At 35.1% G+C, this 15,830-nt stretch overlaps 3 protein-coding genes across 3 annotated transcripts in view; all 3 read right to left on the bottom strand.

The window, feature by feature from the left end:
- On the bottom strand, positions 8,569-9,224 carry LOC104725105 (zinc finger protein 8-like). Its single transcript, XM_010443709.2, has one exon. It carries the CDS (start codon positions 9,114-9,116, stop codon positions 8,700-8,702), a length of 417 nt encoding a protein of 138 aa, XP_010442011.1. The 5' UTR covers positions 9,117-9,224; the 3' UTR covers positions 8,569-8,699.
- LOC104725106 (putative SWI/SNF-related matrix-associated actin-dependent regulator of chromatin subfamily A member 3-like 3) lies at positions 11,305-15,817 on the bottom strand. The gene is made up of 18 exons (XM_019231703.1): positions 15,697-15,817; positions 15,308-15,441; positions 15,085-15,220; positions 14,935-14,988; positions 14,662-14,811; positions 14,429-14,580; positions 14,255-14,339; positions 13,932-14,150; positions 13,708-13,851; positions 13,469-13,621; positions 13,316-13,383; positions 13,097-13,219; positions 12,905-13,004; positions 12,672-12,784; positions 12,024-12,594; positions 11,860-11,931; positions 11,671-11,769; positions 11,305-11,592 (listed from the first exon to the last, which is right to left on the bottom strand). Exons 2-18 carry the CDS (start codon positions 15,424-15,426, stop codon positions 11,470-11,472), a joined length of 2,481 nt encoding a protein of 826 aa, XP_019087248.1. The 5' UTR covers positions 15,427-15,441; positions 15,697-15,817; the 3' UTR covers positions 11,305-11,469.
- Positions 15,529-15,830, bottom strand: part of LOC109127395 (putative SWI/SNF-related matrix-associated actin-dependent regulator of chromatin subfamily A member 3-like 3) — a 7,263-nt gene continuing 6,961 nt past the window's right edge. The window contains exon 9 of the mRNA XM_019232030.1: positions 15,529-15,537. Within this exon, the coding sequence (XP_019087575.1) occupies positions 15,529-15,537 (9 nt within the window). The remainder of the gene's footprint in view (positions 15,538-15,830) is intronic.

Here is a 15,830-nt window from a genome sequence, read left to right on the forward strand (position 1 = left end):
TGAATCAAGCAACGCTAGTCTTATCATATATGTGACTTCCTGATACGACTTCATCACAACTGATTCAAAGCTCTGCCTTACTTCCGAAAACTAACCTCACCCTTGATCTACCTGAAACTAGACTGAATCTCTATCGAGAACCCGCTCTGATACCACTGGTTAATGCGGATGAGGTATAAATAATAAAGTATAGGGAGAAAACAACACAAGAACTTTGTTAACGAGGTTTAGTTATTCCTACTCCCCAGGACCATGTCCAGATTTTGATTCCACTAGAACAAGAAAGTAAATTCAACTTATCCACAAGCGCTTAAATCAAGCACAACCCTCTTAATTCACCGCTTCGTTCTATTACATGAAACCTTAAGGATAAATCTCTACCCTTAACTAAACTCACACCAAGCCTAGATTTCAACCAAGATAACTTAACCTTGGGCTAAACTCCACCTGAGCCTATACTTCAGATCTCCAACTCTCTGAAACAGCCTTCACACATACGTCACACTGACGAACAAAGAAGCTTGATCACCAAGCACCAAACAGTGAAACTAAGCCGCACACAATGAGAAAGCTCTCTATGGCTTTTATCCTATATGCCTCAGCTCTCTTGCCTCTCAAAAAAGTGCCCAACAACTCCTTATATATCCATCAAGACTTCTTAATCACCATAGAGAAGATTTCCAAATTCCATAAGAAAAAAACTTTTTCATTTTTGCTCTTTTTCTTTTCCTTGTAAAACTCTAATTTAATCAACCAATGAAATATTAGTTTTCCTCTTTGATTCATCCTCAAACTGTCCTTGAACATTTCCTTCTCAAACCTTTTAGAAACTAAGCAATTATATATTACTTATTATATCACACAGACACTACTTAAGACAGACCAATACATCATCAGTGTCGGTCGACACTGGTAGGGTTTTTAGAGATGTGGAGCAGGTGTCGCTTAACACCATATGATTTTCGGTCGACACCAGGTGATTACTATCGGTTGACACCATCCTCAGCAGGCGGCTGACGTTTTTTTCCTTTGTGTATTGCTTGGTTTGTTTGTTGTTTCTTGATTGTAGCATGTGGAGATCTTATTGTTTGTGTGTGAAACCCTCACTAAGTATTTCTAGGAATACTTATGCATCTATTTTGTGTTGCGGTGTAGGTAAAGGCAAAGTGTGATCATGGAACTAAGGCGATGAAGAGGAAGATGTTATAGAGGCTCGATTGTTTGATATGTGCTTTTGTTAGGTTGCTAGGATGGAACAATATTGTCTAGAACGGATATTTAGGTTTCTGGTTCTATGACTTTGTTTTATGATTATTGGCATTGATGGAATGTTGTTGGTTATTTGTTTATTTAGTTCATTCGTTAATGAAATTGGTTTATGTTATTGACTGTTATCTGCTGATTGTACTGGATTGGGGTTAGGATGTTAGTGAGTATGGGATCACTAGTTATTACTGTATATATAAAAAAAAGCGGGTTGGGTTGTTTCACAAATTCAGGTCTGATGAATCTAAATCAAAGTAAGAATAAATAGCTGATGCGGATGCTGATTCGGATGCTGATGCATCGTCCTTGTTCCTCATAGCCTATAAAGACAACTCCATGTTGGCCATCTACCATTTCGTTTATGTTTGTGTTTGCCATTCCCATATGGCGAAGAAGAAGCATAATATGGCATGTATTCACTATAAGACTGGTGAAATCCATTATTATTGTAACTCTTAGCCTTGCCAGAGATCCCGAGATATGCACCGCCATGATATGAGTACTGGTTGATGAACTATTGTGTATATGGTATACAGTACTGTCCATTGAACTGTGTTCATATTCCATTAGATCGTTGGTGATACCAAAGTGAGGGAACTCATCTGTCATCAGACTCTAGGCCATTCTCCCTATATGAAGATCAGTACGCCTGATGTCGGTAGTTATATGGGTGTGTTGTAAGGGTTTGTTCTATGATCCTCATAGATGGTTGTTGGTTCTCTGTTTGAACTCAAACCACCGGTCAATAAGAGCCCGCCAGACGAAACATCCCAAGAGCCAACGTTGATAGGGAAACTAGATTGATTGGACATTGAGTTAGGAGCCAGATCAAAATCTAATCGATTGATATTTCTATCAAATTAATAAAAAAATTTATCACATTTCAAATTTTTATTAAAAAAAATCAAATTTTATATAATATAGTTTATTCTTAATAATGCATAAACAAAACTCAAAATGCAAGATCTTTGAGAATTAAAGGAATATATCGTCAAGAACAACATATTAAAGCTGATTTTTTATGGGAACAAAAAATAAGATGGGAGACAAATGCAAGCAATTTTATGGTACTATGTTAGTAAAAATGATGCTTCTTGAATGATTAATTGATTTACATAGATTTTGGTTGTAAAGTTTAGCAATAATTAAGAGAATACATAAAATTTCTAAAATTCAAAAGATCAAAAAAAAAAATTGAATGCATGTATTTGTTTCAAGGTTGAGAATGTTGTAATATGATGGTAAATGGTAAAATTAATTGTGAATCTATCTCTCTAGATTTAGGAGTTCGATTCACTTTTGATCCAGATTTTGGGTCTTTTTTATCACTCTGATCCTCTCTTCCTTTTCTTTGAGTTCTTGCTTTGTATTTTGTTCTACAACATCCTCAAATAGCTAATTCTTAGTAATCTAACTCTCAAAACTTAGAAAGAACACACAAAATGGTAAAATTTTCAAAACTATAAGAATATATGCTTTAAAAATTGTAAACATGAGAGATATTATTGGTGTATAGGCCGACAAATCCATGTTGGGTTGTATTAATATTGGTTATTATAAACTCTAATATTGTTGTAAACCCTAAGAATTGGGTGTTATATAAACTCATGTATCATTGATTAAGACAACATAATAATAAAGACTTTCTTCGAAACCCTTTCTCTAGTTTTTACATGGTATCAGAGCAGGCGATCCTCATGGATCTAAATTAACGCTTCCGCATTATAATCTTTGTGAACAAGAGAAAATCATGGAGACGGTGACCTTTGGTGGGTAAGACATGGGAGACGGTGAAAATGAAGACGATTGATATGCTCAAATTTACCCTAGAGCTACTCTCTCAAATTAAGAGATCACTGTAGTATTTAGGGATCATATCCACAAGGACTCCAGATCACACAATAGACTTATTAATCTTTTAATTATGCTGCGACAAGTTCCGAGACTTCTCATGCGGCAAGTTCTGGAATGGCCTTTGTCCAACAAGAGCGAAGTAGGCAGGCTTCAGCTCAAAATCATTCCTAGGGAATGGAGGAGGGACAATTGCAGAGCGGTTCTCATAGAACAAGTCTGGTATGTTGAAGTCCGCAAGAGTTTTGACAAGCTCTCTATTGTCGTCCTGCCGCCTCTGAACATTCTCTGCATCGGCTCTAGCATTGCATCGATCGACGCTAAGGTTGCGTCGGTCGATGCCTTCCTGGTTGCGTCGATCGATGCCGTTGTTGCGTCGCTCGACGCCATGTGCATCATCCTCAACCATGACGAGTTCTTCCTGAATAACTCGTCCTTCAGCATCAAGTTTCTGGCCTTGCTCGTTGCGCACATGACCCTCTTGATCCCCAAAAATCCAGCCTCATATGGTCTCAGTTTGATTGAGTTTACCATCTTTGTTGATTTGGCTGCTTTCTTGTTGTCACGCTCTAGTCTTCCAAACTCTTGGTTTGTAAGATTCAAGGTAGGACCTATTTGATTTTTCCTGGTGTTGGGCTTAGGCATATACATGAAACACACAAGAGAAAAGAAACAAAAGCGTGTGAGTAAAACAGAAAAATAAAATTCTAGACAAAATCAAAGAGTTTAATCTAATGGTGAATCAAAAGAGTTCCCGGCAACGGCGCCAAAATTTGATATGCTCAAATTTACCCTAGAGCTACTCTCTCAAATTAAGAGATAATTGTAGTACTTAGGGATCATATCCACAAGGACTCTAGATCACACAATAGATTTAATAATCTTTTAATTATGCTAAACAGAAATATTAATTTAAAAGCAATGCAAAAATAGAATTCAAAAGTGTTGTAAATTCAGAAATTAAAAACGCTAGGCCTAGGGATTTTCTCAGGAATTTATGAAATATTAAATCAATCAATAAATTAGGATTCAAGCAATTAAGATCAGATCTAGAACTCTAAACTCTTTTGTAAAATAAATCAGTTCTAACTGCAAATATTATCTAAATTTAAAATCATAAAATCCAAATCTCTTTGCAAAATTCTAGGTAATAAATCAGCTTTAAAAACAAGTTTAGATTGTTCACAAAATCACTAAATCAAATCTCTTTGCAGAAAGTAATTTTGCTCATCAAAAGGTTTTATCAGGAAATCAATTATATTCTCATATCAATTTATTTTCCTAGGTATTACTTCTAGGTGATCAATCAAGAATTAATATGAAGAACAACCTAAGATGAAGATCTAGAAAGATAAAGAATCCTAAAAATAACATATCTAATAAATCATAAAAACCCTATGAAAAACCCTAATCCTAACAAGAGATCTACTCAGACATGATTAATGAAACAAAAACCATGGATAAAATAGATATCATTAAATTCAAAAGAGAAGAACAAAGGAGTTTAGAAAAGCTTCTCTCAACAGGGCTGAGTTCTTGTCTCTCCCAAAAAGCTCTCAAGGTCTCTCTCTCAAAAGGTGGCAGAAAATAAAACTTGAAAATAACTTGGGTCTAAACAATGACCCAAAAATCCTATTTATATTCCTAAAAACGTCCAGGGACTAATGATGCAAATATGGAAGACTTTGGGGTAACTTTATAAATCTTCAAAACTTGTGAGAAAACTTCTGATTCTTCTGCTGGATGATGCAAAGATCGACACCATCACTTGCATCGACCAATGCAAGTCTCTGAACTTGTCTCCCAACTTCACAGCTTAGCCTCAATGCTTGAATGTTCTCCAAATCCTCCTATTTAGCTTCATTATGCTCTCATCCATGCTAAATCCTATAAAGACTCAAAAGACTTTAAAAATACCAAAAAGACTCTATAAATAAGACTTATATCATGGCTAAAAACACCTAAAAACCATGATATATCAACGATGAAGACGTAAGCAATAAGGGATGTGTTCACCTAATTGTTTCTTGATCCCATGGATTTTAGTTTTTACAAAATTGTAAATTATTCGATTTGATTCATACTTTTTTCCTATAGAATTGGGTTTTTTTTTTTTTGCATTAACTAGTCGGGTTTTATTTTATTTAAACTAATTATGATGATTTTAGGGTTTATGGTCTACACTGGTTTGAGTTAGGATAGTCCGATTTGTGTAATGACCAAAATTAGAAAAATTATTTGTAGAATTGTAGGATTTGCTTTTTACCAAGACCAATGACGAGCTGAAATTCCATCCCTCTTTCTTTTCAAAATTAGAGTTTATACCCTAAAAAATCTGTTGACATGATTTTTCCGTTGAGAGTCCTCAACAAGTTTCCACGACATATGTGTACTGTTTTATGATTGAAAAGTTTGCATTTTGCACACCACGTTTATCATATGGGAGAGCATTGGTGTATAAACCGACAAGTTCATGTTGACTTTTTTTACATCGATTATTATAAATTTTAATATTGTTGTAAATCTTATGAGCTAGATGTTATATAAACTTTATATCGTTGATTAAGACAAACAACATACTAATAAAGACTTTCCCCCAAACGCTTTCTCTAGTTCTACGGATATAAATTCCTCCGAATAAACCTTTCTTTGTCCGCAAACAAACATCAAAATGATGGTTCAAAAAAAAAGTTTGAAGACTGTTTATAACCACAAAGGATTCAACGTAAGGCTTAAATGCTTCGCAAACAAACACTTTATAATCACTAGATGAATACCCGCGCACTGCGCGGGTTATCTTTTAGCGATATGAATAATTACATTTTCACTGTCATATCAGATTATATATTGAGTAGTCAAAAATGAAAGTACAAACCATGGTGATCAATATCATGTAACTAAAAATTTGGAGTAGCCACCACACATGATTGAATTTTCTTTTTTTCTGGTACTGTAACAGTAAGGGAAAAAAACTGTAGTAAATTTGGCCAATTCCCAAGTCTTATAATCTATTCTACCTCTTAAGAATCAAACACAAAATAACCAATTTCTTCTTATTATGTAGTAAGATTACATTTAACAACACACATACCCGCCTTAGATACATAAAATATAAATTTAGACAAAATCCTTAAGGTTCACTATAGTGAGAATGAACTTGCAATCCTGTGTATAGTTGAGCAGATAGAGTCATAGAAAAAAAGTTTTCAGAGAAGGAAAACAACACAACAATGTAAAATTAAGAGAATTTTATTTTTTCTTGTTTGTTATCGAATGAGAATGAATATAATCACTTACAAACTATAATTAAAAGAACTAATTAAACATCTTTCTCTATATATTCAAGATTCCTGCCATATAAGGATTTGTTTTTTTTTGAACCTGCTACACCATACCAAAGCAAGAAATATAGAAATATATAAAGAAAACAGTAAGCAAAACATAGTATGCAATTCCCATACTGAATAAACTAACTTGTAATCTATTTTGAGCAAAAGAAATAAACCATTACTAATGCATTGACATAGTATAGGTAAGCTACAAAAAATAACCAGTTAGAACCACTATAAATTTGTTCATGTGTGGATATAGACCCTTGAGAAGCCTAAAAAGCCACAAGCTGTACCCATCAGCAATTTGGAAAAATAAGCATACTAATCAGTTCCAAACTTCCAATTAGATAATTTCTAGATGACGTTAAGATTGTCTTAACATTAGTATAAGACAATTTTTTTCCTTTAGAAAATTGAGTCTTCTGTTAACTTCAGCATTCTAATCTATATTCTAAAGCCAAGTTCCGTTGCTGATTTCTTCAAAAGAGTACTCTATGAATATGTTTGATCTTCAAGTTCTCATTTCTTTGTAGTTGACTTTCATCTTCCACATCTTCGTTCACTACAAAAAGAAAATAGCATGATGTGAGAGATATTATAAAGGAGCAGTTACTACAAAAAATTAAAGCAAGAGAAGGCGAAAAGGGTCGAAGTAACAGTTACTACGAAAATCAAGCAAGAGAAGACGAAGAGTATCAGTCAAACAATATAAAAATTTTAAAATGATAGGTTAATTTTAGTCATGGACATGTGACACTCTCTCCATTGCTGATTGCTGATGTGGCAGAAGGATGGAGAGAGTTGGCCAACTTTCATAATATAAATTCCACTTTTATAGAAGAAAACTAATGAGAAAAAGTAATTATTCCATCTTTTATTTAAAGTTAATTAGTCAAGTAAAAAAACAGAAGCACGTCCGTTTTTCTTCCCAATTTCTTCAAAAAGTTATGTAAAAAGTAGAAAACATCCCACTACAAATACATGGTAGAGAAATACTCTTCTTACTTTTGCCTTTCTTCTCTTCTCTTATTTTTTCTTCACTTTTCTTTATTAAGCCCAACCATTTCCTCTCCTTTTGACACCATGTTTCCAAAACCAAAACCTCATACCTAATAAGCACAAAACTGCCCTTAGTTTGATAACCTCATGGATCACTAAACTATCTTTAAAGAAGATCAGAGTTGTCGTTCCCCTCTTATACAAAATTTTGTACATGTTTGCATTTACGAGAAAAAGCTTCTCGTAAGCAAACAACAAGGGGAGGAAATGAATGTTAAGGTGGAAGTGGGGAACGATCCTAAAGGTGAGATGTCTATTTAAATTAACAAAGAGTGATACAAAAATACATGATAACTCAAATTAATGTTTCACTAAGATCATTGTTAAGTGACATGCACTAATGTAACCAACAAGAGTCATGAGAATACAAAAAAAGATATGATAACTCAATTGTTTCATATAAGACAATGATTAAGTGACATGAACTAAGTAACTAAGAGTCATGCAGATCAAAGTAGGCAGTGTGAAACTTTAGCCCTTGAATGTTTTATAGATTTTTGAAGAGTTTTTGGTTTTTTTACAAAATCCAAAATGCAAAACTGAAAACCAAATCCAAAAATTGAAGTAGAAAACAAAATCCCGTGGCCGTCATCCCAAACGCCTGTTCTTCACATCATCTACGCGAAAAAATAGTATTTTCTCCACTGTGTGAACTCAAAGAAAATTAATTTCTTAGTTCATTTGCTGATGGATTTCGATGTAAGCCACATATTTGCATTTATTTTACATGCGGATGTGGTGGTGGAAGACCAATTAATTTAATTCTTATTATGATTGGTTTATTTAAAATCTTGCAAAATGTTGTCACTTTTGAATTAAATTTCGAAGATGTTGACAAATCATGGGATAGATCTGACTTCTTATTTTATGAACGTAACAAAAATCTCTAAAACGTTTGCCTTTTGTTACACTTGTTGTACCTTGTTGTAAAACAGTCTTTTTTTTGTGTGGATATAATTACAAACAAAAAAAAACCCTATAGCAAAACTAATATGATATCAGAGTAAAGATGTATATAGATATCTCATAGAAAGATCACAAAACATGCAAAAACAAATAAACCACCCAAAAATATCTTACCCTTGAGGCCTTGACATATTCATAATAAACGCCTCATATATGCTTTCCTAGATTATATAATATACACCAAAAACGTATTGATACATCTATAAATATGTAAGAAGTTGATGATCATAAGCCAAGACGCAGCTCCAAATCGATTTCATCTCCTTCAACGACGACGTGTTCTCTCCTTGCAGCCATCGAGCCGATTCGTAAGTGTTGCATGTAGTTCGAAGTGGTCGTCCTCATCACGACGGAATCTGCATGCTCGTAGCCACCGCGATCAGACGACACGTGGAAACATCTATGAGTTTGTGAGAGTGCCAGGTCAGCATCGTTTGTCACCTTGGCCTTGTTGAGACGGTCACGTCGATGGATGTTCATGTGACCACCTAAAGCTTGTGCGTTCGTGAAACCTCTTTTGCAGAAAGTGCACTCGTACATTCGTCTCGTCACGTTGGAGACCGAAGACGACGCCGTGTGACGGTGCCGAACAGCTCTGCTGGTTTCTGATGACGTAGACGACGATGATCTCTCACAGTCCATATTTATATATAAGTTGCTTCGATCGATAGAAAGATATTTTTGAAGAAATGTTCAAACTTAAAAACCCAAAATAGGACTTTGAGGGAAGATGAAAGAGCAGTCACATGTCTAGGGGTGCATATAAGGTGGTTTTTTATGATGATAAAGAAATCAAATTTATTCATACGACTGTTTACATTTTTGTTTTTGTGTGTTTACATGTTTGGAAGACATGATTTGGCTTTTTCTTTAAAGGTATATTTTTGTATCGATTTTTTTTTTTAATTATCACCGTATATTAATTGTTGATTTTGTTTTAGTCATGTATTATTTAGCTAGTACGTAGCTAGGTTATAATGTAGCCTATGATTTAATTATTAACTTGCCAATAATAGCAAGTTTATATAGCTAATTCTAGGAAGCAAAGCAATATCATACCATATATTAACTGTATGTAGTATTTTATCATCAATTTAAATGTATGCTCCGTAAGATTTACATTTGAACTTGTTCATTTAACTAGTTCCCACTCAGTCTCTACTAAATCAGAAATAGAAAAAAACAAAAATTTTGACATGTGATTTCACAATTATCTTAACTTAAGTTTTTTTGTTTTGTTTCCAACAATACACATGTAGAATTAAATTCGTTCTTTTTGTCAGCAAACCAGTATATATTTTTCGTCTCTTGTAGTTTTACTTACAATACTCGTATTCAAAACAAGAACATTAAAAAATAATGAAAGAGACATAACGAAAGTTTTGATTATAAATCACATAAAATATAATTAAGTCAATCCTCACAGTAATCCAATAAACTGAAATCCAAATAAACCTCAACTAAACTCTTCCATTAGTCCATAAAATTACAAGAATGGTGACAATTAAAAGGCAAGGGAGTGGTTTAAAATCAATCGTGTTTGTTTTATTGCGAAACATTCATTTTGTGTTTGTCTTGTAATAGTCCAACATTTTATCGCAATTTGATCGGCACATAACCAAATTTATGAATTTAATAGTTTAGTCTCCAGTGACTGCATGCTTTGTCTACTACTATCGATTTTTACCGGAAAAAGGTCACAAGATATATGTTGATGAACGGCATTGTACTCAAAATATAAAAAAAACACATTATCACTTATTTCAAGAGAGATTATTGATAATACCATATTTTTAAGTATTGTTACCAAATTATCATCAAAATTTTATATTTACTAAAAATTCGACAAAATCTAAAATTAATCTTTTAATTTTTAAACTAAACCTAAACTCTAAAAACTAAATCTTAAACTCTAAACACTAAATCCTACTTTTTAAAAAGCAACACTCTAAATATAATAATTAACCCCTAAGGCCCTGACCGGAAAAGAAAAATCTAAATCCTTAAAATAAATTTGTTTTAGTAGTATTTTATAAGTGCGGGATTTGAGAAATTTTTCATATTTCAAAGTATATCAAAAGTATAAACATTATAAAATAAAATAAAATGAAATAATAGATTAATGCGTAATCTATTGACTCGATGGACTGAAGAAGTTTGGGCTTGTTTCCATGTCTTTTTGATCTTTTTGCTTCTCTAAAACCTAAACAGTTAATTTCTTAGTGATATGTAAAGCAAAAGAAGAAAAAAAAAACTAAACTATATATTGTTACGTGCGAAAGAAATATACTAAGTTTTTTTCATCATAAACAATCTTTTATCTATTGGGACAGCTCTGCAAAACCAAGGTGTCATTTGATAGCAACTCGAGTAACTTTGATTCGCTTAATTTCTGCCACATCATTGATTGATTACGTATATGCACACCTAATCCGGTGTGGGTCTTCTTTTCTCCTTACACAATACGAAATATATACATAACAATTCAATTCAACTAATAAAAAGCACCAGTGGTTTAGTGGAATAATAGTACCCTGCCACGGTAGACTCTTAATTCAGGCTTTAGCTCTGATTCCTGCTTAGAAGGTAGTGGTGGAAGAAAGGAAGGCTAACCTTGGAGCCTCACTTATAGCAAGAAGTGTCACCTGTGATGATCGACTACAATCGTACGTAGCTCAAGGCTATCCCTTTTGGTTACAGGTGGTTTTGGAAGCCGATAAAATCTTAATATGATTTGATTTCCTGTATTATGATTGTTTTCGATCCCTTGTTTTTTGTGTCAAACGCTTGGTCTCAAAGTTCATAAAAATATCATTCAAACGAAAAAAAAAAAAAGAAACACTATATGATTCGACCAATCGGCAAAAGATAAATAACTTGTAACTGGCTAGTAGAGAGAAAGATAAATAACTTGTACCAATAATTTACAAGAAAGCAAAACAAAAGCCTTTCTCCTAAACGCTAAAGACTAACTAACTAACAACGAATGCGTCTCTCATCGGAACAACATTTTCAGCTCCTCAAGTCTTGCCGACCGGACTTCTTCATCTGTTAAAGCTCCGGCGATCATCCGCTGCTTCCTCGCTTGAACTTGCTGCATCCGCTCCTCCACTGTACCCTGCACACAATCATCCCAAATCTAACTTATTTAAGAGATCGTGCTTTCGAAAACAAATGCAGCTTATAGTGTTGTTACCTTGACAATGAATCTTCTGACGCAAACTGTTCGTTTCTGCCCGATTCGATGAATTCTCATGATCGCTTGCTCTTCCACCGCTGGATTCCACCATGGATCCTAAGTGATTTAAGAAAGAAAACCAAAAAGATCAATTCATCATATATATATCAAGAAGACTTCAAAACAAAGCTTGAAGAGAGATAGTACCATTAAGAAGACACTTGAAGCTGCAGTTAGATTCAGACCAACTCCTCCAGCTTTCAGAGACATAAGCAGAATCTGATACATCACAAAAGCATAATATGCTAAGCTCTCTGTTCGGTTTAGACAAGAGTTTAAGAGTTTGTTAGAAAAACTATCCAATCACTTACTGTTTTCTGTTTGGTTTCATTGAACTCTTTCAAAACCTTTTCTCTTCCCTTCTGAGCCAGCTTCCCGTCGAATCTCAGAAACTCGAATCCTCTTCTTCGCAATGGAATCTCCAAAAGATCCAAAAATGAAGTCCACTGGCTAAAGACTATGCACTTCTCGCCCGAACCAGATTTCTGGATCTTCGCTAAACATTTGAGCAGCTCTGAAACCTTCGAAGACTCCTTCCAGTTCTTTACCACATCAACACGGAATATACTATCTGTCGGGCATGAGATCAGCTCGGTTCTCTTCAGGACCGTCCTGCAGATAGGGCATAGACCACAAGACGAAGACCGCCAGCTAGAAAGGAGACATTCCCGGCACATTCTATGTGCACAAGGTGTGAGAATGGGATCATCTGCAGACTCCAAACAGATTGGACATTCTTGGCTATTGCCATCACGTAAATCTTGGATTATTTCTTCGATATATGCCCGAGAAGGAGCATTTTGGGAGACAGAGTCAGGGTTGTTATCAAGAAACCTCCTTGCTAGACAATCCAAGTCAGCGTACTGTTGTGAATCTGCTCGGCTGAAATTTATCTTCAAGTATTAGAATCCATTTCTAAGGAAATAAAAGGGTCTATTGAATGTATGTTTGATTTGTACCTCATAACTAGAAAAGGGTGGTTACAACATTGGCGTAGACGGAGGAGGAGTTCGAGAATGTTTGCATAGTTGTGAAGAACTTTTCCTTGTGCAACAAACTGGTCAAATTGGACCTGTTGCCAAACAAAGAAGCATGTTACCAAGACATCATAAATCCTTAAAATAGATTATGAATTATGATTAAGCTTATGACAGACTGTTTTGTGCTTAAAGCCTTGAACTATAACACTTACTTTGGATCTTTTGAAAAGGGCAGTATAGAAGTCCCGTTCTGCTTCAGATTGTTCACATTCAATGACTTGGACATCGGTTGGAGGAAGTTCAAGGATTAGACTGAAAGTTTGCAGAAAAAGTGGAGGAACATTAAGCATAAGACAAACAAAAGAACAGAAAAGAAAGAAGATTGAAAAGCTAAAAGTATCTACCTTCCTTCTTTGTCCCTTGTTTCCTTTGTTCTTCTCAGCATTAATGGCCTCAGAATCGCCTTGATCAGCTTCAATCCTCGTGGATCACCATTTTCATACGGCTTCTGAATCAACTTACTCCACCTATGCAAACACGCACACATACATAAATGATAGAAGTTATATCAGAAAACATTATATAGCAACGAATTACATGCTTTAGGTGATATCTCGTCATACCAAGCCCAATTGCACCATGGTTCGACATGCAGGAAGCATAGAAGACTGTAAAGATCTTCGAGTTTGTTCTGCATTGAAGAGGTATAGAGTCAGTTAGTGCCAAAAGAGTATGAGCTCATATTATCTATTCACGAATTCCTTATAGTATCTTACTTGTAAGGGAGTCCCAGTCAGACACCATCTGCAATGTGAGGACAACTCAAACGTAGCTTTAGCAGCTTGAGTTTTCCAAGATTTGATTGTATGAGCTTCATCAAGAACAATCCTGTACCAATCAATCCTGTGGAAGATACTGTTCGCCATATCCTGCATGTCATGAATCTCAGAATTTTAAGTTCAACTAAACAGAGAAAAGAAAAACTGTTAAAATTGACACAAAATACTATCCTAACCTGCTTGTAAGCCGATGTTAAGACACCATAAGTTGTCAAGACAACATCATGACTCGTTATTGCTTTCGCGTCATGTGTCCTGTCCCCTCCATAGTAAACCAATACAGACACGGTGTCAGGCTTTGAATGAGTCTCAAGCTCGTCCTGAAATAAAGTGAAACTCCATGAGAATGTTTTAAAAAACTATCGAAGGATTAAGAAGAAACAGCTATCAAGGCAACCACCTTCCATTGGCTTAACAATGCCATAGGACAAATAATAAGAGTGCCTCCTTTTGCCTTCACAGATGTTAGTGCGGTATGGCTTTCCTTCCTCTTGCGTTTATCTGCATTAACATCTGCCGCCATATCGTCTTCATTTTCTGGATTACCTCGGCCAGGCCGTGCAAGTATTAGTGCTATTGTCATCACAGTTTTTCCAAGTCCCATGGCATCTGCCAATATCTGGAGACAAAATTTTCAAACTTGAATCAAATCGACAAGTAGAGAATATTTGCCACTAGAGAGATATGTGTTAGAATAAAAGTCAGCGTGATCAAGAAACATACTCCGCCTCTTGCCATCTGTGTTGCTGTTGGAAACTGGATTGTTGCTTCACCACTGAAGATGTTCACATATATTGAAGGTGCCCTCCTGAATAAAATGCATACAAATCAATGTTATCAGACCAGAGAACATAGTATGTTTCGCTGTTCATTTTCAATATTTGAGATAGTACATACTCGTCACATATTCGATAAGCCTCCCAGCAAGGATGTAGAGTTTCAGCTGCCTTTTCAACATCAATTCCTTTTTCAGATTCTGACATCCAGTAGAGGGCTTGTTTCTGGTACGGTCTCAGGTTACACGTGAGTGGACTTGGAGCTTCCATTTCCTAAACGATGGGAAGATAAAATGATATTAAAATTAGAGTTTTTACGAGGACAAGAAAAATTTTCTGGTGCATATTTCACACCTCTAGGTTATATGAATCTACAGCGCCGACAATCCGATTCATATATGACTCAGGAGCATCTTCTTCATCTTTGTTCTGCTCCAGAGACTGTGGACAACCTTTTCTTCTTTTCGCTATGGCCAGCAATGCTGCTCTTTCGTCAAAGTCATTCTAACCAATGAAATGCATAGCTTAGTTTTCCACTTAATGAACAAAGAACTAAATTTCATACTAGCATAATTACCCTACATACATCAGAAGAGTTTCAAGGAGGGACTGATGTGGAACACATACCTCCAAATTCAGCGAACGTTTACGAGAGTTAAGTTCCTCAGGAGTAAACTCCGCCTGTTTGAAGATATAAATGAGAAACAGAAAAGTAATGGACTGGAAACATGATTCTAAGCTCACAAAGGTATTGAAACAGAGAAATGTGGTTCAGACCTTTTGATAAGGTTTGATTGTCAAGTGTTTGAAAAGCTGGAGAAGAGGATGAAGCGTTGAATCGATGTTCGGGGAAGAACCAATCCGCCAAGTGGATTTGCTAACATCAGTGAATATCGAGCTGTGAATGTAAAAACTGCAATCCAAATGCCGTATATAAGTTTCCAACAAAACTATCAGTCAAGCAAGACGATCAACTAACACAACCAAAAACAAGAATTACCTGACATATAACATAATTTCTTGCATCATTGTAAGCATCGCTGGTGCCGCTACACATCTTCCAAGCATTTTGACCTTACCAGATCTCAAAAGGCACACAGCCCAATTAGACCACTCCATCGGAAGCCTACCAATCTAAGATCGTATAGGCCAAGAAATGCAAACAATTAATAATCCCTCATCTGAAGATTCTCACGACGAACAAAATAGTAGAGTTCAATTTCAAGTGTTCTGTAAATCCAGACAAATTTTTCAGCATTTCAAAACATGAAAGATTTCAAAATCAACAAAAACTTTCAAGTATTAAAGACTTGCTAACTATCAAGTACAGTCATGGAAAAATCAAAGGAAAATATTGCAGGTAAGAAAAGATAAAAAAAAACGACTAACCTCTCCACATCTTTTAGTAGAGAAACGAACAATATTTGGGACTTTCCAGTTGAGAACAGAGGAAAATGTGAAATTCACAATCTCATTATCTTCTAATTTCCTTCCTTTGCTTGTAGAAGTAGCCGTGACAAGTG

The sequence above is a fragment of the Camelina sativa genome, chromosome 11 (assembly GCF_000633955.1).
Source record: "Camelina sativa cultivar DH55 chromosome 11, Cs, whole genome shotgun sequence".
Classification (NCBI taxonomy): domain Eukaryota; kingdom Viridiplantae; phylum Streptophyta; class Magnoliopsida; order Brassicales; family Brassicaceae; genus Camelina; species Camelina sativa.